The sequence below is a fragment of the Seriola aureovittata genome, chromosome 3 (genome assembly GCF_021018895.1).
Source record: "Seriola aureovittata isolate HTS-2021-v1 ecotype China chromosome 3, ASM2101889v1, whole genome shotgun sequence".
In the NCBI taxonomy this organism is placed as follows: domain Eukaryota; kingdom Metazoa; phylum Chordata; class Actinopteri; order Carangiformes; family Carangidae; genus Seriola; species Seriola aureovittata.
Window position 1 is genome coordinate 17,668,611 of NC_079366.1, and position 22,127 is coordinate 17,690,737.

The following is a 22,127-nucleotide window of genomic DNA, read 5'->3' on the forward strand; positions in this document are numbered from 1 at the left end:
ATGCATAAGTGTGCACAAGACTGAGGTTTCTACCCCTTCACTTAAAATGTAGTAAACTCAGCGAGATGCCTTGAATTTAAGATGAGATGAAACAACGAGAAACATGCGTCACAGTCAGTTCTAGGGCACACAGGGCTAGTACAGAGAGTGAGTACATACTGAGCCGGCACAATGAGCCACTTTAATTGTTAGTGTGAACAATAAAACCCCACTAATACCAGCTAAATCCTGTTTATATTAAATATGTGAGGTGTTTCTTTTATGGCATATGGAGTACTGGTTCTAATCATCTTAAAATATCTATGGGCTCATGGAATGCACCTGTAAATTTAATTGACTTGAAAACCCCTTAACAAGCATCATCCACACTGCCCTCTTCAGGGAACAGAGATGAAAAGTGATGGAGTAGATGTGAAAAAAAAGTGGAAAGGAGGAATTGGTTAGATTAAATAAGATGGATGATTTGGTCCTCATTTTACCTTGGTTATTTTGCGGACATACTTTATTCTTGGGTGTAATGAGCTCTTTTGATTTTCTTCGTCCTGTGGCTATATTTAATACCTGGTAGTTTGTCAACGCAGTCTATTTCTGGCTGTTGTGTTTGGACTTGTTGAGGCAGTGAAACTGAGGGAAATTAAAACATGTAGCTACTGTGCCCCTCTTCTGAACTACATAACAAGTTCCAGGTGTGCTCTTACGCAGTAAGGCTCACACACATGCACGCTCTGAGACACTCACACACAGACGCCCACACCTCTGAGTGGACCTAGCTGCAGTTAGGACTGCATGGTGTTGCAGTAATGAGATATGCTGGTGACTGAGGTGTTAAAAGTTCCTTTGGGCTGGTGCACAGGCAGCAGAGGGACCACCACCTCGGTGCTAAGCTGCCGCTCATTTCCTGATCACTCAATACATATGCCATCACACTGAAGGTAGACTGCATTGTTACACTAAATGCATGTACATTCAAACACATACTCATGTGCCTAAACTGAGACTCATGTGCACGTAAACACTCAGCATTGTGGTGACCCTGCACGTAATCATCTCTGTCCCCAGGGCACACTAGGCTGTATGCTGTTGGTCACGCTCTGGCCCCGAAATGCCATTCACAAGACTGCCATCTTTCATCACCATCTCCACGGCAACCACGCTCTAAGTCACCGTGACAACGAATTCCACCTGGGCCTGTGACACTTGCTGCTTCCTCCGAGCTCAACATTCAATCACATCTCCCTATCTGCTCTACAACCCTCCATAGCTCTTTATAACTCTATTTCAAATGTTCCCTAATCGGCCTCCCTGCCTCTGTCCCCCACTCAATCACTGACGCGCTCTCCATGAACCCTTCTCTGTGGGTTATTCTCATATCTTTCTGATGTTCTGCATTACTTGACGCATAGCCTGATTAACCTGCCAGGGGGGGCCTGCGCCAAAAATCAGCTGGGGCCCCTGTTAAAAATCCATTTTAACGGGGGCCCATTCTGCCCATGCAAGTGCTCATTGAGTGCAGTGCACACAAAGGAGTACACATGGCATCCTAATTACATTTTGCCTAGAGCCCCAGGAAGGAACCAGTTTTCCTGTGGCGGATTACATAGCCTCAGGTGTGCTGTGTCACAGTTTGTGTAATTTAACTAACTCTCCATCTTTGTACTATTCAAACACACTGATTAAAGAATGAGTCTTTGACAAAAAGTACAAAAAGCTTCAAATGAGATTTTTACAAAGCTATATTTGGCCCCATTCCAAGAAAGGGGCCCAGATAATGTGACATACCTTGGAGTCCATTATTTAACTGTATAATGTGCTCTGGTGGTGCATAACCCCATCAAGTTTGTGATTAATTATAAATTTTACAGACAAATGGATGCACAATAAAACTATATGATATTTTGGGGACCGGAGGATCTGGTGCTGGCTTCCTTGTTGACAGACCAGCCTTGAGTAAACTAAAAAAAACTATGATCCTAAGGTATTGGAATTTAGGAGGAATGATACTGAAGACTGTCTCATCAGTTAAATTCACATACCCTGAGTGCATTTCAACATCTTGATGCACACAGGACCTAACTGATGTACTGATAACTCTAAAGTGCTCTGTTGCCCCCATGTGGTCGCACGGAGGAGGGGCTGGCACATTCAGACACTCAGGATCTGCTGAAAAGGAAAACCTTTATTCTGAGAAGCCCAGGGACATATGTGGTCTGGTACACTTGACGCTTTATTTCTAGTCAGATTTTTTCTGTAACATTAAACATACACATGGAGCCCAACCCATTAAAAAAAAACACTTTATCATACGGTACAATTCATTGCTTTCGTGAGTATGCACTAAACAAGCTATAGACCAAGCTGCTTTATTTTAAAGCACCAAGATTTGGGGTTTTGGTTTGGGTTTATTTAAGGACTGCACCCAAACAGAACAGACAAGCTGAGGTATTTCAGTTAATCATGATTCTTTCCATCTGTTTAGGCTTAAGGTTAATTACATTCAATTACATCTAAAACCATGCAGGTGATAATAACCTAAAAACAAAATATTGTTCCGTCCTGTTGTAAAACAAAGTGAAAGCTTCACTGTAATTAGTGTGTTGAGAAAAGAGGCCTGAAATATGATGGTATTTCAGACTGTGCAGACTTTATCAAATGTTTTATAAAGACTTCATGGCTGATTACCTTAATAACAGCAGATGCTGGTGTGTTCTTGTTGATCCAGTTATTCGTAGGCATTCAACAACTGCAACTCACACAAGTGGGCTATTTGACAGAAGCGGGTCATAAAAATTATCATTATAAGCTCAGCTTTGTACAGCTCTTCTATGGTCTCCATCTATTTATAGTTTACATCTAACCAAAATAACATTTGTAGGCTTTTAAGAGAACAGCAGGGAAAGCAGTGGTGGAATGTAACTATGTAAATACATTTTTGTGGTACTTGTACTTTACTTGAGTATTGCCATTTTATGACACTTTATACTCCATTTCAGTTGAAAATATTGTAGGCCTACGTTTTACTGCATTACATTCATCTGATCATAAAACATTATTGAGTGTACATAAGATTAAAAAATAAATCTTTCAGAACCTTGGATGCTCCACAATGTAACACTTAAAGATGGCATTATGCAGTAGGAATACTTTTACTTGTGATGCTTTAAGTATACTTTGTTGCTTGTACTTCTGTAAATCTGTTTACACAAGTAGAATTTGGAATGCAGCTGACAGACAGCGGAGTCATGCTGTGTTCACAACGCCGGTAAACCCGGGAACTTCTGAGTAGGAATTATCCGAAGTCCGAAAAACGTGCATTCACACGCTAAACGCGGAAAACAATATGGATGCGAGCAATAACATCATCAGGTCAAAAGCCAGTTATGTTAATGTCAATGAAGCTCGAGTAGGATAGTGGTCTATTTTTACAAACATCTTTGCAAAAAATTCATTAATATATTAATTTAAATATATCACATATAAGAGTAAATTACATGTGAGTGTAACCATCGTTTGCATTACTGTCCCTACCAGGATGCTATGATTGTGGTTGTTATGACATCAAATTGGGTAAATTGGAGGCCTGGAGTATTCAAGCAAAAATCTGACCTTTTCATGCGTTCAAATATTTTTTCCGAGTTGGAGCTGTAATTTCCGACTTTCCGATGTGTCATGAGTGCAGCATCAGTCTGATCTGTTCTATGGAGCCTGCTATACCCCTAGCGGCTGAAGGTGCGACTGCTGGGCTGCCGCGGTAAACCGTCCAAGCCGCTTCCTGTCGTGTTCAGACAGAGGGAGAGAGAGGGGGAAGGACGGAGAATGGCGACTGTGCAGTGCCCTAGGTGCATGGTAGAAAGGAAAGGTTTTCGGCGGGAACTCGATTCTTGGCGACACAAACTGATACACTGCGTTGGTATGATCCATGTGCAGTTTCATATTTTGTAAAAAATCAAAGGGGTTCTAAGTGATTTCTCCCGTAGCGGAGGGATCGCTACCACGAGCTATGTTGGATTGCTAGCTAATGCTAGCTAACTGATAGCTAGCTAATAGCCTGGCACCGTAGGTGGCCAGCTTCAACGGTTTAAGTTAAGCTGGCAGGCTAATATTTACCAGCTGGCTAGCTGTTCGAGTTGGCTCCTTTTCTTTGTCCCCCTGAGCTAGCTAGCTACTCACCGGTCCTACCTCTGTCCGATCATGTTATATGATTGAGAGGTTACATGCAGTATTAAGGCGTATCGTATAATTTGTAGCTAACTGATGGTTAACGTCGTTAGCTAGATTTGTTTGTTGACATATATGGTGGCTATGCTAATGCCGTGCTAAATTATTATGCTAACGATATAGCTGTTTGTTACTTGGGGGAGGGGATTGGGACCGTTGCTACGTTAGGGAAGCTAATGTCAGTGCAATATGAGAAAAGCATATATCTCAGCGGTCTCGGGTAACGGTTTTCTACGTATCGTTTGCTATTTTGAACACAGTGTTTTACGCTTCAGAAGCCGGTTACGTGAGGCTAGCTCACCTGAAGTCAGCGGATATCTTTCTTGTTTATAACGTTAAGTCACAGTGACATCCAATTCAGAATATACTCAAACAAAAAGCATTGATATTAACTGACTATTATTCACGAACGATATTTATTTTTTGTTGTTCATTCAGTGACTATAAGTACTTGGTATTTAGCATTGCAGGTGTTTAGTGTCCACCTGAAGTTGACAACTCGATGTAGCTATGCACTTGTCTGTCAAAATATGTGTTGTTGCTTTCGAACTGGTCGAGTTTTTTCGAATATAAAATGGATAGAATATACTGTACCCAGATATGAAGCACTTAAAGCATGCATATCTTGCCCATATCATTACAGAAGGATTGTCTCTTTATTTTGTCTTGCAGGGTTTGAAAGCATCCTCGAGGGAATCTATGGCCCGATGCTGATGAGAGACCTCAATGTATTTGATGGTGGGTTTTTGTATGTGTACATTAAAAAGTTCCAAATGTATTGTGTAATCATAGACCTAATGTTTATTTATTTATTACAAAAAAAAAACATCAAACGAACAAAATCTACCATGCGTTAGTCTGCCTCAAAACGTTCTGATATATCCAGCCCCTCTGTAGCACTCGGGCGAGAGTACATTTGTTGTTATGGTATGACTCTTAAAAAAAAAAAATGTCATAAATTCATTTACTTATGATATGACATTTTCAACAGGGCACTGAAGTGCCACCGGTGCTTAATAATCTTATGAAATGTATGGAAGTCGCATTCAGTTGCAGCTACTCACCTTAGCTGAGACAAAGCGTGGCTTCTGGCAGTTTAAGTGTAATCGTCAGAGGTAAGTCATATCAGCTGTCACTAATTAATGTTAATTGTGTCACCACCTTAATGGCCACCTTAATTAAACTTGTGGGTTTGTTTGCTCTCTACACGCTGCTGTTAGCACTTGTCAAAGAAAGTTTGTGAGGGAAGAAGCCCCACTCTTAACACCACTGCACAACTGAATTGAGTGTTTCTTTAGTTCATAGAGAGCATTCTCCCAACTGAACTTTCTTCCATATCATATCAGTAATTGAACCTTATAGACTATATTTTTGAACCATGACCTTGAGTAATTGTTCAACATTGTGATTACTGTAATAATTACATAAATATTAGATACTGAAATAATTAAAAACCTAGTGTACTTTTTGTATTCAAATAAATTAAATAATTTGGCTTCTTAATGCCTCCTCGTCTCCCGTTATATAGAAATAACACCTTATTTGAAAAAATTTCATTGTGCCCCTAAAGTTCTTTATGCACACCTAAATTTTTTCGAAACTTTCTTTAACTTAGGAGCACAATGGGGGCTAATATTTATGTCCTGAATACATAATACATAAGTATTCATGCATTTATGTTTTTCGTATGAAGTTTCCTGTTTGACAGGGATGTAATAATACCCATGTTAAGTTTTGAAGTTGGACTCACAATTAGAAAATGTTAAGATGTTAATATATTCAGCTACTCATTTTAAAAGTCATTCGTTTAATCTTTTTATACTTATCTTTACAATTCTAGGTAGATGATAAAAAAAATCTCTTTCCTGGAGTGAAAATAATGCAACTCATACTGTTAGATAATATGATAGATAAATGATCCTAAGGCAGTAACATAGACACAAGGGTTAAAAAGATTATCTGGCATGCAACTACAAATCTACTTTAGATTTGAAGACACGCGTCACCTCAAAACAAGTCTCCTGTCCCTTTACTATGTGCCTTGTATTTTTGTCTCTGTGACCCATTCCTGTCCTGCTGAGTCCTACAATCACATAACATCTTTATGCCACCCACTTCCTGAAAAAAGCCCCCCTTGGTAATGAAACTCACTCTTCTCCGTACAGTGTGCTTATAGCCACCCTGACCTGCCAAGTTTAGAAATAATTCAGAATCAGAAGAACATTCACAGCAAAGGAAATCTTTACAAAACATCCGCATTATATAAAAATGCAGCTATATATTAAAATATATCAGCACACCATCAATCTTGCAATCATTTAAGATGACAGCATAATGTAAACTTGAAAGAACAGCCATTCAAAAGCAAGTACAAACAGTACTAGTGTAAGGAAATGTGTCCATGGCACATGGTCCCCCTAACTGCTCCTGGTTAAAGACAATGCATTAAACAAAAGTAGTTTATTTGGAGATGCATGTGCTTATAAGGCAATGAACACACCTGACCCGAGAACCAAAGCACACAACACCCAGTCAGTTTTCTGTGAAAAATGCATCCGCTTGGACAGTCCAAAATGTTGTCATTTGTTTCACAGTACAGATTCTACCTGTTCACTTGTTTTTTAGGCACTCAGTCAGAAAGGTTAGGATTATGCTTAATTCAGGTACATAACAAATCGTAAAAAAAAAATAAAATAAATCCTTGACACAATTGTATGGCAAAATCTTGAAACTATTCTATAGTCAGTCTTTGTTGTCATATCAGCATTGGACAATATGACAAAATAGATTGTAAATTGTGTATAGTGATGACAGAAGGAGGCTACTTGATCTTTGATGTACCCTAAATTATTAATGCCTAGTTATGTGTTCTTCTTTTAGACTGTGAACCCGAAGAGATCGATGACTGGTCTCCAGAAGCAAGCTGCTCGCAGTGTTCATTCTGCAACCTTTCCCTCGACAAACTCAGTGTAAGTAATTCAGTAATAAAGGTTAAAGTTGTCCTTTTATTTTTTGACAGGTGTAATAATTGTATTGTTTGATAGAAAGAAGATATAGAATATTACAGAATATATACTATAATCATAATAGTAAAAACAGGAAAGTAACTTTTGTTGTTTTTTTTTCCTTGTAGGATCAAGTACCTGCAGCCACGTCGCCCCTCTCCTCCCCCTCTGATTACTCTCCCTGTCAGGCTCCTAGCATCTCTGAGAGCAGCCAATCAGCTCACAGGTTTCTCCAAGCTGTTTTTCATAAGAAAGGTGAGTCAGGTTTCTTTCCGCTTTGTGGAGCATGGCACAAACATGTCATCTTATCACACACAAAAACTCTCTAGTGGTTGCAGAACTGTCAGCTCTCTCCTTGTGGGCAAACAGGAATTAGCAGTAACAATAATAATCTGAATCAGTGTGTTTGAAAAAACAGGACAGGTCTGCTTTGATTTGTCTGTCTTGAAGCAGTTTATCAAAGGACAATTTCTTCCAAGTTACTGATTGAAAGAAGTGTAGTTGATGCAGACGTTATGCCGAAAAATGATATGGTTTATTCTCATCAGTCAGTTACATAATTGTCCACAGTGATCTAATACAAAGTGCGGTTACCATTACATAAACAGTATTCATTTGTCTACTTATTTGTCATTTGTCAGAATGTGATGGTAGAAATTGTCAAATTGCCCACTCTTATGTGGAATTACAAAAATAAGGTTTTAAAGTTGGAAATAGGGATGTTTCCCAAGTATACATGTTTTTACATCCTAATATGCTCCTGATAAGAGTTTCCTGTAATGAAGACATTTTGGAGACACGTGTTGCTTTTGCTGCCAACGTGTTTGGACAATGGACTTATTGCAAGACATCACAAATCCTTTCTGTGATGACTCAGAATTTCTTGTTGTTGAAAGAATTGCAGAAATCGTGCTTGTTATGTTGCAAGTCAAATCCTCTTATTTTAGCTTCTGTCTGTGTCTGTGCCTTCTTTGTTAGATGTGCCCCTGGACTGTGATTCTAACATCCCTCTGGTTGCCCAAGAGCTGATGAAGAAAATGATACACCAGTTTGCCATGGATTATGCGTCTAAGTGTCAACTCCACACCAGTACAAATGGTGTTACAACAAGGACCTCATCACCTTTGTCAGAAACATCAGACATACCTCTGGACCTCACAGTGAGCAGAACCCAGGAGGAGAAAGAGCACAAACCTGAACCAGGTAGGGAAAGCATTAAACTCATTGTGAATTCAAAGCTAATAAATGTTTCCAGCCTCTAAAGTTTTAGGATTATAACACTGACTCGCCCTGAAGACACCACAGCTATCTGATTCAACTCCTTAACAAAGTTAAAATAAATTTTTCCTGTGACAGATGGTGTGCTCGACCTCTCCAACAGGAACTCTGCCTGCTCAGCAACTTCATCATCATCATCATCAACTAATCACAAAGCCTCCGGGTAAGAGTTTTGTTATTCTTGAATTGCTCTGTTGATAACATTCAATGGTATTCGGTCTTGTGGCATAATGCACAAGGAAGCCCTAGCATTACTATTAGTTAAAACTTCTTAATAAATACAGTTATAAATTTAGATAATCTAGGCATTTCTGTTCAAACCCACTATGACTAAAATGTTAGGTAGCATGTTAGGAAATCCCCAGTAGGTATATAACATGGCTAAGATTTGATGGTAAGCATCAATATTATGCAGTGTTATTGTCATTTTTACCAGTGCTGCTTGATTTAAGTCAACTAATTAACACCTCTGGCCTGAATGATATTCATACTCCTTTGTTTGACAGTGCTTTGGGTCAGTTCATTGTTAGTCATTATGAAGAGTTAGCTTGTGTTCGGTGTTTTGGTTCTATGGGGTTGACTCTTTTATCTCTTGAGCGGTAACGTCACAGCAATGGCACCGTATTATAACATTTGCCAACAGCTCAGGATTGTACAATGAGGAGAACATTGCAGTACCTCACAACGATTTTACCTCCTTTTTTTACTGATCCAGTTATGAGTTTGATTATTCAACCTTCAAGCATGTAGGATTCTCACTGAAGGATATCACAAAACTACAGGGGTTGTATGTGAGCGCCAAAGTAACCCCAGCCATTCACAGACTGTCCCACCTGGACGTGAAGAGGCTTTGCCACGCACAAAGAATGTGTGTGCGTGAGAGACACACAGCAGCAGTGTGTGTGAGGGCCCAGAAACAGACTGAAAACAGACAGACATGAGACATAAGAGTCGCAGTGATGTTACCAACACAAGGCATAAAGGAGTGGACCCCTCGCTCTGCACCCCCCTGTCCCCTATGCCAAAATCAAACCCCCTCCATCACCTCCATCCTGACCCTGCTGTTTGGTCCTCCCATCCCTAGGAGGCAGCGCAGGCAGAAGGAGGAGTACATTGAAAGGAGCTGGGAGCTGTCTGAGGGGTTGCTGTCCAAGGCCTTGAAGGATATACGTTCAGGAAGGTTGCAGGAACAGCGGGCTGCATTGCTTTATGGAATACCTCTTCACACCCTGAGGCAAGGCCTGGAAGGCTGGGCTGAGGGAAGGCATGGGATGCCGCCCCAGCTTGCACCAGGGAGCAGAGATTTCAGGGATGAAGTGACATCTTACAATGTGATGTCATCAATGCTGGGTGGTGAAGCCCGTCTTGTTCTGCAGAAAGTGGCAGCCTGGGCGGAGCGGGCAGAAATCGGAGGAGCTGCAGAGGAGAATGGAGACTTCAGTTTCCCTTCATCCTCTCTTACTTTTTATCAGCCACGTAGTCTACAGAAATCGCTCCCCCATGCATTTCCACAACTCAGGGATGCTCTCCAGCCACCATCAAGCCCCACTCCAAGTCTGGAGCCTCCCACGCCCCTGCGTATTCCTCAGGTCCGTTCCGTGTCTGATCATAACAGGTCGATCCCAGCTGAGAATTGCAGTGTGGCTGAAAACCTACACCAACGTACCTCATCAACAGAGGGTACTGCCAGTTCATCGACAGCTGCTGCCAGACCTTCATCTCTCTTCAAACTCAGACCTCCTTTCTTAGCTCACGGCTGTCCAGGCAGTGCCAACCAGTCACCTCATCGCCTGGGACCACGTGGGTCCTCGCTGGATGATTCAGAGGAGGGGGCAGGTAGCCGGGATAAAGACAAACAACCGAGGAAGAAACGTGGGCGATACCGCCAGTACGACCATGAACTTTTGGAGGAAGCCATCACTATGGTGATGGCAGGTCGCATGAGCGTTTCTAAGGCCCAGGGAGTTTATGGGGTGCCCCATAGCACACTGGAATATAAAGTCAAGGAACGTACTGGAACACTGAAGAACCCACCCAAGAAGAAATCTGCCAACCTTTCTTCATCCAATTCCAACTCGTCTGGTTCTGGTGCCATGACCGGTTCAACAAACTCAGGGAATCTTGCCTCAGCTGCTGACACAAAGAGGTTCTAGACCACAAAACGCCTCCAGAACTCCTCAACACTTGAACTCATCACCTCTTACAAGACACACATTTTCTGAAGATACTTGTTAAAACACAACACATGCCTTTACAAAATATATGGATATTAATATTCAGGTCTTTTGACAATGTGTCTGTAATGTGATAGTCATACTTTTAGCTGTATTTCTCCAGCTTAGTCCTGGGCTTTCATTAAAGCAGCTATGATTTTTCAAGAGGCAGTGGTGCTCATTGCAGCTTTTGTTCACAGGAGCTGCTAAACTCAACAAACTCCTCGTAGCTTCAGTATTTTCACAATAGCTAAAAGATCTTACAGGAAATAGCTTGGATTATATAATCTGTTTACTGTTATTAACTAATGCCATGAGAAGACCAAAACTAAAAATGAAGTTTATCCTATTAGCAGGTATTGCCTGTGGGTATATTGAAATTCTCAACAGCAAAATTATTTTTATTAAAGAAGCATAACTTTGACTTTCATCAGGCATGACTGAAATTTTACTAGATTTTGTTTGTAGGAGTTCACTACTTTTTCAATTGATCTCATTCTTTAATCTAATGCAAATCTTACAGGTGTGTAATAGATCATTTTTATATATTACAGTTTTTGGATGACAGTGGACTTGTATAGGTATAAACTAAATCAGTGTGGCTAAAAAGACCATATTTGTAAATAGAGCTGAAACAATAATTCAACTGAAAAAAATAATCACAATCACAATTAATCATTCATGTCGTTTTCAAGCAAAAATGCAAAATGTACTTTCACCTATGTGATGCTGAACTCAGTATCTTTAGATTTTGTTCTGTCATTCAGATAACACTAGCGCTTTGAAGCCGTAACTTTTCATCTCCAGGATATTACACTACGCATTTTTCACCATTTTCAGACGTTTTATAGACCAAACGATTCGGTTAATCCAGAGAGTACCTGATTATGAAAATAATAGTTGCAGCCCTACAAGTAAGGATAAATCAGTTGTTGGTTTTGGTCTCGTCAGGGGATTTGTTGATAATAACAGGATTAAATGACACTGGCATTATCCTTAAGATCTCCAGGAAGTTCTTTACTATGTTCTCATGTTCATATGATTAGGTTTTTCTTCAAGGAGAAAAACTGATGTTGATTGTTGTACACCAGATTGCCCAGGACCAAGTATGAGAAATACAGGTGTGGCCCTCTTAAAGCTAAGAAATAAAGTGTGACTCTCATATTTGCTAGCTGTTAGGTTATTAGGTTATTCAGGTTTGATTCAATTCTTAAAGCTCCTTGTTAATGGAGCGATGATGATTGTCATTTGCAGCTTTCTATCTCTCCCTGGGTATCTTACCTGGGCTACGGAAGTGACTTAGAGCCATTGTAACAGATTAAAAACTCATTACTATTGTTAGAGACCATTACAAACAGGGAGATTGTACAGTATAAACTGCTGTGGTGGCTACATCTTCATTATGAGTTTCTGCTGAAGAGATTAGCTTGTGAAAGCCATTTTCTTGTCCACACAGTTGTCTGCTCTATTTGTGCAAGCTAGTCTGAACATTGTATCGAGTGTAGTTGGAATGCAAATGTGCAGCATGTTTTTAAATTTGCACTGATACGCTTGGGAAATGTATGTTATTGTGTATGTGTACTGTTTGTGAAATATGTTGTTTTATTATCACAGATATTTACTAATTCTGCTACTGTAGCTGTATTACTGTAAACCTCATACATGACTGCTGCTTGAAACTTAACTTTATGGGACCGTTTCCCAGGCACAAAGAAGCGTAGCTACAACAAAAGCCCTAATTTCAAGGAATGCGATTCCAAGGTGACATGCATTGTAATAGTGGATCGATAGGGTTAATTGTTATTGATGGTTGATTTTGTAGACTACTGGAGGTTGGTGAAAAGCTGGCAGTGTGTCAATGACTTGATTCAGAGCAAGGCTCACAAGCTTCTTTGTCTTTGTTTGAGGAAATGCTAAATGTTGCTCCTACACTCATGTCTGCCTCTGAGATGGTCCATTAACAGTGCTACTACCAAAGCAGCAGTTCAGGGTTACCCACACAAAGCTGCTTCAGTTTGTTTTGTTGTGATGTCAGCCTGCCTCTGTCTGTCTGTCTGTCTCCCTCTCTTTCTCTCTCTCTTTCTAACCTCGTTGCCACATATACCTCTGAACTTTATCTGCCTATAGCCAAGTGTCAGGTTTCACTTCAAAGCCTCTGTGTTATGATACTGAATATGCTGGGGTATGAGCTCTTATTAGCTTAGGGATGCTTATGAGCTCTTTGTCTCTCAAGGAAAAACACCCAAGTGTAAATGTATTGCCATCAACAACACTTAAACTTCAAGAAAATTATTATATAGTGAGTCAGCCATTTGGTGGTGTATGAAATAATTTAAAAAAAGAATTGTTTTAAAATGGTTTAAATTCTGCCCTGTGGCATTTACAGGAGATCTGCCATGTTCTTAGTTAAGTATTTATCCTGTTGTTTTCTATGTGTTATTTGTAATATTAAAGCTAATTGTAATGCAGTTTTATTTTTTAAAGCTTTTTTGGTCAGATTACTTGGCATTTCAACCTTTCTAACTCTGGCAATTATACAAATACTGATGTCTCCGCTACTGAATGTCTCTGCTTGTAAAAGTACACAGTGCCTGTGTCTGGGGCACCAGCATAGCAGCATGATGTCTTTACTCTGGGAATTATCTGCTATTTATGTCCAAGGGCCAGTTTAAAAACAAGCTTAAACACCTCTTGAGAAATAGAAAACATAATTATTTCATTGCGTAAGTTAAATTGTTGTATATTCTGGGAACACACCTGGGCTTGTTTTCAAATTGAGCTTGGGGCATTTTTTTTTTCTCTCAGACTGAGCTGCTGGCAAATCTTTCAAACAACTTAACATAAATCTGCTATTTATGCATCAATCAATTATTGCACTATGATTTATAAGAAGCGTTTTTATTGTAAAAAACTGTTTTGTGTTGTTGCTACATACTTATTTATTGATTGTGCTTCAGAACTGTGATTTTACTAGTTTGATTGTTGTAGTTCTTGATTTGTAATGCAGCACTTTGATGCAATGTGAAATGTGTATTGCTACAACTGCATGAACGCTTTTAAATGTTAGCTGATATAATTTATTTTGTCCTGAAATGACACCCCTGCATATTGTGGTTGTTTGGTGCTTATGTTAAGAATTATTTAAGTGATTTAAAAAAAAAAAAAAAAAAAAAAAAAAAATGATGTGGTCATCATAACAAATTCAACAGTAACACTACAAAATGTAACTCTTTTACTGGACACATACGCTACTTAAATAGCTGGAAATACTATCCAATATGAATTACTTCCAAAAATTTTAATGTTATTAAAATCAGTGACTTTTACAGTGAAATGTATAACTTACAAGACCTGATATAACTGTTAGTTGATTTGAACATTAGAGGGTTTTTTGAGCTGTCAATTTGTTGGTGAAAGTGCTGTTGAAAAGAACATTTTGGTTTGAGCGTTTCTACAATCATTCCTTCTGCTTTTAGCAGAATGTTATCATTTGCCTTCAGCAACTCATCAATAAAACAGTTCTCCAATCAGTTACATGTCATCATTTTACTAATATAATGATTTATTTCAGGGTCTTGCAGCTTATTAAAACATGCTAGGACATTTGATCTTCCATGCTGATTTGACACAACCTAACAATGACAATTCTGGAAAATGGTTCTATTTCAGAGCACAGTTGTTTATCACTGGAATGGTTTGCTTTAACAGTTGGTGTCATTTCTTCAGCAGACAGTAGTTGTCATGTCTGAATATTCTCATGTGGTTAGTTTTTATCTTAGTACACAGTAATGATATTCTGATGATGCTAGTAAATGCAGACAAAGTGAGCTGCAGTTGGCATATGCTGCAGGCTACAAACAACTTTTCAGAAACAGCAATAAAAAATGTAAAAATCTGAGATGAGGCAAGATTGTTACGTTTGCTGCATTAAGCAGACCCCATTATTACAGAATATTCACACATTGATGAAGTGGAAATCAAATACCAGTATGAAGGGATTAACACAATCTAAAGTGTATTGTAGTTTTCTTTAAAACATGCTCAGATTTGGTTGTTACTGTGTCAGTACTTATTTGTTTCTCATTTGACAATGGCTCATCTATGAATAAAACCTCCTAACTCTAATCTTTGCATTTTTGCCTCTAGCTCCCTACTGCCACCATTTACAGAAGAACTGGGAGACCAGGGACAGCGGGGAAATAAGTGTCGTCAGAGCTCTGTGTTGGATGCTATTCTCAGCTCACTCTGCCCAGCACACCGTTCCTTACTCTACCAGATCCTGAAGCTGGCACACCAAGAAAAATTGCTGTGTTTGCTTAATCACAAACCTGCAGGTCAAACTGAATCTTACTGCTGTCCCTGTGGTGTAAACCCACAGGATAATGCTACCCCTCATGCGGCCACACTTAGTGAATGTAAAGCCCATAACAGCAGCTCATACTACCATTTAATGGATTGTGATCATCAAGGTCATGGCAGCAAAATGTTCCATCCAGGAGACTCCAAGTCGAACTGTAGCACCCATCTCTGCCCTTTAAAAGACTGTAAAAGTGAAGATTCTCGGGGTTCAAGCTACTGCTGTCTGCAGAGGTGCAGGATGGAAACCTACACTGTTCTGTGCCCCAAGAGGCTGCACTGTACTTCCTGCCAAAGCCTGGCTTTAGGTCGTATCAACAACATGGTGTGTTCATTTGCATCCTCTCCTTCATTATCCAAATCCCCATCACTGTGCACTCCCCCCTCTAGTTTATGCCCGTCGTCATCGATCTGCTGTAACCAACATACCCCCCACCCTTGTCCCTGTTACTCAAACCATACCTGTCTGATTCAGGTCAGGAACAAAATAAAAAGAGGGGTTGAAGAAGGAGATCCTCCTTGTCCTGTCCTGAAGAGAGAGCAGAGCCCCTCTCCTCCCCCTCTTTCCCCTATCCCCTCAGACATTAGTAAGAAAACAGATGAAAAGCCACCCTCTCTCCTTCACCATAGACAAGAGGAGGAAACTGACCTAATTGTAAAAAATGGTCTTTTGGATGCAAGCCACTATGACACAGACATGGAAACAGCAACAGAAGATGAGCTACAGTGTAGGAACCCAAGAAGTAGTCAGGCTGAGCAACACCCAAGTGGGACTTTGCTGCAGGACGTTGTGAATCGCTTCAGTGAGAAACTGGAGACAATCAAACCTCTAGAGAAGGATCCACCTCTGGTTTCCATGGCCATGAATGTTTCTGAAAAGGAGCAGCTGCAGTCTCCCTCAACCAGTCAGAACCCGCAGTTTCATGCTGATGCCCATCTGACTGAAATCATCACCAAAGTGCTTCACAAAGGCAATGGTAGTGACTACAATCTGAGTGAGCTGTTCAATCGCCATGATAGCAAAGAGCCCAAGTCACCTAATACCCGTGCCCGACGGCGGCAGGAAGTCCTTGCTGCTATAGCAACACCTGCTGATGACTCCTCAACCAGAAGGCATACGTTACAAATCAAACGGGAGTTCGCCATGCTTGACCAGTCCTGCAGTAGGAGAAAGGTGTCACCAGCAAAAAGGGCAAGATTGATAGATGGAAATGTTACTGTAACTACATCATGTACTTCATCAGATTCAATCCTTGTTAAAGGGGAGTCTAAAAGAGATATGGAAGAAGGTATAAAACCTGTAGAGAATCATAGAGTTGGGCAGGGACCCCTGAACATGCTCTCTGCAGAAAGGGACAGAGATGAAGTAAAAGATGAGATACAAACAGTTATAGTAACAGAAGATGTTCAGATCCTTAAAACAGAGGAGAAAGAGAGGGAAATATCCCATGAAGAAAAAGATCTTTCTCTCTCAAGCACTGAAATACCCACCCCTGAGCTGCAGAGCAGGTATGGCAAACACAGCTCAAAAGGTCACAGTTCACAAACGCAGGTGATGACTGCAACCTCTGCAAAAAAGCGTGGCAGGCCCTGTAAAGAAGATAATGTAAGCAGTGGAAGTCATAAGAACTATGAAGAAGCCCAATCTGGTCATAGCTCTGACAGTGACAATAGACCAGGTAAAGGGAAAGGTTGTCATAGACCTAATAGAGAGAAGCAGAAATATCTATTAAACCACTCCAAGGACGCAAGGAGATCCAGGAGAAGCATAGTCCCTCCACAGCGGTTCTCCTCCTATGTCACAGAGCCCAGGAAGATGTTCTTTGTTGCATGTTTCTCTGATAGCATCTTTAATCAGAGAGCACAAAAGGACAAGGATTTGACATCTAGCACCTTGGATGCCTTATCCAAAGATCCAGATGCTAAGGACATCCAGCTTGAATCAAGAAATGAATCCCCTCTGTTCTCACCTGAGTTCACAGGGAAGCTTGCCTTTGAACATTCACAGAGAGAACAATGTGGACCATCTTACACAGAGTCAAAAACTGTGGCTGCCAAAGAGAAGATTCCTGCAAAACACAGCTCTGACATTAGGACAGATGACAGTGACTCTGTGGCCAAGTTTTTTGGAAGGCTACGACCATCTCCAAAAAGACTTCAGGTCTCAAACGCAGTTTCAAGAATGCTCAAAAACTCATCGAATAGGAATGTCACCAATAAGTCTGCTCTCCATGTTGAGAAACCTCCCAATTCAGAAGTCCAGTACACTAGTCCAATTAAGCTAATGTTTGTATCACCAGTAATGGATAAGGAAGGAGTTAGATACAGCCTCAAATCAGCAGGCTCTGGTTCTAGCACACAGGCAGAAGAACCCTTTGACCCATGTGAAGTGTCTTCATGGTCAGGGACACCTGAGAAACATAAAAGCCAGAGCATTCAGTCTCCTACTTCAAAAGTAAAGTCTATTTCTTCACTGAAGTCTGCTACCTCACCTGCAAGATCTGCTTGTTCACCAACAAAGTCAGCTTCTTCACCAGCCAAGTCTGCATCCTCAACACCCAAGTCAGCTTCTTCACCAGGCAAGTCAGCTTCTTCACCAGGCAAGTCAGCTTCTTCACCAGGCAAGTCAGCTTCTACACCAGGCAAGTCAGCTTCTTCACCAGTCAAGTCAGCTTCTTTGCCAGGCAAGTCCGCCTCCTCCACACCCAGGTCAGCTTCTTCGCCAGGCAAGTCTGCATCTCCATTATCCAAGTGTGCCTCTTCACCCAAGTCAGCTTCGTCATCACCTAAAATAGGTTCCAGAAGATCAGGCGAAGGTACTCCAACTAAGCGTGGCACTGGAACTGAGAGCCAGAGGTCACCATGTGACTTATCTTTTCATGAATCCACTCCTCCAAAAAGGCGTCCAGGCCGCCCAAAGAAGATGGGACCACAGCAGGAGCAAAAAGTTAAGAGGCCAATTGGCCGACCACGCAAGCAGAAGGTTGTGGATTCAGAAGTTGGGGTAAAAACGGTAAGTGGAAAACCTGTTTTACCATCTGACACTGAGAAGAATGTAAACAAGAACCTCAAAATAACAGTCATGTATGGCCGTTCGAGGAGAAACAAACGAATGGTGTCTGAGGGCTTTGACCAGCTACAAACAGAATTACAGGATGCTTGGCAAGCAGTGGGCCTTAAAAGCGACTTGGGCATTTTAATGCACAACTCTAAGACCAGCTCAGGTAGTATCGAAACTACCTCAACAGAATTGTCAGAGGAGTTCAGTTTTGTCAGCCCTGTGAAAGAGTCTGCCCCTCAATCTAGCAGTAACATCAAATGTCAAAAGCGGGATGATTCTACACCATCAAGGAAACCAGGTAGACCTGCAAAAGTTAAAATCTCTGGAATCTCAGTCACAGTAACCACAGTGTCTCCTCGTCAACGCAAAATTCAGATTAACAAGGATACTCTGCAGTCACCAGAAACACTAATTCATAAGCAAGTACGTCTGCCAGAATTCAAATCTGCCAAAGAACCCTGGACAATCAGTCATCAGTCAACAAAGAAAAGCAGTCAAACTGAGAAAGGAATAGAAACCAAGAATGAAGTTAAAGACAAACTCACAAGTCAGGCTGTAGCAGTGCGTCACTCAATGAGAGTGAGAAAGCCCTCAATCCACTTTCTGCACGCTGTTGCCACCTCCAGCTCTAGGTCATACAGCCACAGTAACGCTCTGCTACGGCGCTCTAAGCAACTTCTGCTGAACAAGGCCAACAATGAAAGGAGAAAGGAGGAGCAACAGAGTAGTGTAGAAACGTCTGGGGAAAAAAGACAGGTCTTTGGACAAGACAAGAGAAAGAACATCTCTCATGACCTGAACAAAGTGGCAGGAGTATCTGTAGACTCCATATTTACCCAAAAAGAGACACTAAGATGGTGGGCAGCATCTGCTGAGGAAAAGACAATGAACCAGGAGCTTGCCAGGCGAATTCGACTCATCTCCGACACCTGGGTCTCTGACACTGTGGAGAACCAAGAAAAAGAAATTGCCTTTAATTCTAGATTAAGCACTAAAGGAAACTATTCATTTACCAGGAAGTCAAAACATTCCTCAGTGGTTCGAACACTGTTTGATTGTCCCCCTAACAAACCAAGGTCTTGTAGCATGCAGCAGCTCTGCTCCTGGTTTATGCAGACCACAGAGACACAGTCTCTGGCTATTGTCAAGAAGGCAAGTTCCCGTAATCCTTACGAACTTAGGCACTTCCCTCGTTCCGCCAATAAAAAAAGTGTTTGCCACAGTCCTCAGGCAGAGCGACTCCGCAAACATATCAAGAAGTTTGCCAAAACTGTGCCAAAAAGTCCTTTGCAACATCAACAGGCTCAAAGAAGATTGAAGAGGAAGAATAAGGCACCTCTACCAACACATAATATTAGGCGACAACTTTTCACCCCCAGGTTTGCAACAGGCCAGCTGAATCAAGGAGTCCAATGGCGGCGAAGCAGAGCATTTAGAAAATACCAGGCCGCTCTATTTAGAGCAAGGACAAGGTTCTTAACCCGGAAAGAAAGGGAGAGGTGGCAACAGAGACAGAGGAATAAGAAAAACATAAAAGTAACTACAAGTTCTTCAAATGGACATGCAACTGGACTACAACCAAAACGAAAAGCATTACTTAGATCAGCAAAAGATCAGTTATCTGACTGTTTGGAGAACAGTTCTGCCACCAGTTCTGTTGACCAAACTCAGGAGCCTTTGGATGTACCCAAAGAGCAGAATCTCTGCTCGAAAGCCTGGAGTCCTGAGACACTGAAGGAATGCCGGGTGTTTCTGAGGAAGATCAACTCTCCAGACAATGAATCGACTGAGGAAGAGTGGGACTCCTGCACTGTGACACTGGATGATGGGTCACCCTCTGCATACCTATATGCAGGAAGGGAGAGAGAACTGGTAGGAGTTGTTAAAGCTGTGAAAACTGAAAGAAAAAGGAGCATGAATAGGAGGTCTACCTCCAGAGAGCTGGCAGGTTCTGCACCTAAATCAGTCCAGGAGCAGGATGAGATGCCAGTGGGGAGGCAGAAAGGCAGATACAAAAGTCCTGGGGTTGTGTCTACTGAACCACCACAACCACCACCAGCGAAAATGTTGAGACAATCGCGAATGAGGGGCCTGACCGGGCCGAGATGGTGTGACTTTGTGTTTGGTAACTATCTAACTTGCTTCTTTATTGAATATCACTAAAGACATAGACATTTATTAAGCTTCAGTTTAAAATCACCACAAAGTCAACTTTTACTCTCTTTCTTTTCTGACAGAGAACTAAATGAAGCATGAAGCCTCCTCCTTCCTGGGAAAGGGACTGTGGTTTAACGTGGTGCCTTTGGACATTGAGCTGACCACGTGGACTGACCATCCCACTATGGTTCAGTCTTACACTCAGCAATTATGTAGCAGTCTAACTTAACAAAAGCTTGATGTTGCACTATTTTTATCCATGGATATGTATGTACAGAATGTTTGATTTTTTTTTTTTTTTTTTTTTTTTTGTCAACTTGCCTTTGTCTTTCTGAACATGTTTAGTACATCAATCATTACAGAGTTTTTATGGGATAAGTGCTTATACAGTGAGCCCTGTCAGAGTGGCTGTATTGGAAGGAAAGACTTGACTGCATAAAGACAGTGCTGCCACCCCCCTAATTTAATGATTTGTTTTGTATTCAAGGTTTTAAAAAAACTTGTATTGAAATTTAATGACATTCACTAGAGCTGAGCCTTGTTTGCTACAGTCACTGTTGTTGTATTACAAGCCAGTAGCCAAAAAACATGCTTTGAATGAAGGAATCTTTTTTTTTTTTTTTTTTACCCTTTCCAAAATATGTGTAAGGGTCCTCTAAAATTCCATACTTAACTAATTGGCCATCAACCTGTACTAAAACCAAATATTTTATGCATTATTTCTTTTAAAATGTTTGCAATTCTCAGCACCAAACCACAATTACCACAATCGTAAGTGTTCTAAATGACTACATATCCAGCCCCAACAAGCCACGAAACCCAGTGGTATATGTGAAGTGATGAAGAAAGTGGCATTATGCAGTTGTAGAAAGTATATTCTGATTCATTTTTTGGTTTGTGGGATCTGACTTGTTTTAATTCATCTATCGTTATGTTATTGTCTTGTTTTCACCCAAAGCATATACTGTATGTCGTCAGTGTCAGATCTACTTCTTGCACTATTCCATCTGAGATTATTAATCCCACTACAGATTCCTCCCCCATATTTTTGCACATCCCATGTCCCACTACCATCCCCTACTGTAAAACTAGAGAATCTATTTGGTGCAATACAAACCCAGATGATTTATCAGTATGTAGTAATTATTTTATTGCTGACAGACGAATGGATGTACACAAGTACCAATGGCCTGGGATGTTACTTCAGTTGTTTCCATAGCCATGTAATGTGAGCTTAAAGGATATTGCTATACAAACTTTTTTTTCCCCCACCTGCTTTGTGCTCAATTAAGCAGAAAAATAACAGATTTTTACATGTTATAATAGCATTAAATTGTTTTTATCATAAACATACTAGCATTATTTACTGTTTAAATGCAGGTGGGAGATGTGTTGCTGTTAAGGTTTCCCTAGAGTTCCTGTTGTGTTTCTCAAGTTGCAGCAAGAAGACGCCTACCTCCACTGGGGCTCAGCTAGGCCTACTGCTCTTTTGCTTATCAACCGTGTGATAAACAAGGCCAGAGTTGATTGGTAAACACTAATCTTGGATCAGTATCATGTTAGATCCAAGATGTCTGGCTGTAGGTCAAAACTTAAACCTGTAGTGTGTATTGTGTGCCTGACTACCCTTGTATGTATGTCACTATGGTTGCCATTTCAACAGGCGGGAAATGGAGTGGCCCAGTATTGTGATAAATAACTCTCAGCCCTCTGTTGAAGAACCTGGTGCTAAACATCTGTTGTATATTTTCTTTATTATGTGTTTTTATACTGTCTATTACAGATGCAACCAACAGGTTTCTGTAATTGGAACAATAAAGAGTCTTTTGAAATAACTACTGA

The 22,127-nt window shown here is 40.8% G+C and overlaps 1 protein-coding gene across 2 annotated transcripts; it reads left to right on the forward strand.

Moving 5' to 3' along the window:
• The first annotated feature begins 3,767 nt into the window (after positions 1-3,767).
• Positions 3,768-22,120, forward strand: lcorl (ligand dependent nuclear receptor corepressor-like). 2 transcript variants are annotated; one of them, XM_056371290.1, is made up of 8 exons: positions 3,768-3,907; positions 4,888-4,953; positions 7,096-7,184; positions 7,349-7,475; positions 8,199-8,423; positions 8,577-8,661; positions 14,858-20,253; positions 20,366-22,120. In XM_056371290.1, the coding sequence occupies exons 1-8, from the start codon at positions 3,814-3,816 to the stop codon at positions 20,371-20,373; spliced, it is 6,090 nt and encodes a 2,029-aa protein (XP_056227265.1). In that variant the 5' UTR covers positions 3,768-3,813; the 3' UTR covers positions 20,374-22,120. The 2 variants fall into 2 exon arrangements, with proteins under 2 accessions (XP_056227265.1, XP_056227266.1); XM_056371291.1 differs by lacking the exons at positions 14,858-20,253; positions 20,366-22,120 and adding an exon at positions 9,583-14,241.
• The last annotated feature ends 7 nt before the right edge of the window (positions 22,121-22,127 follow it).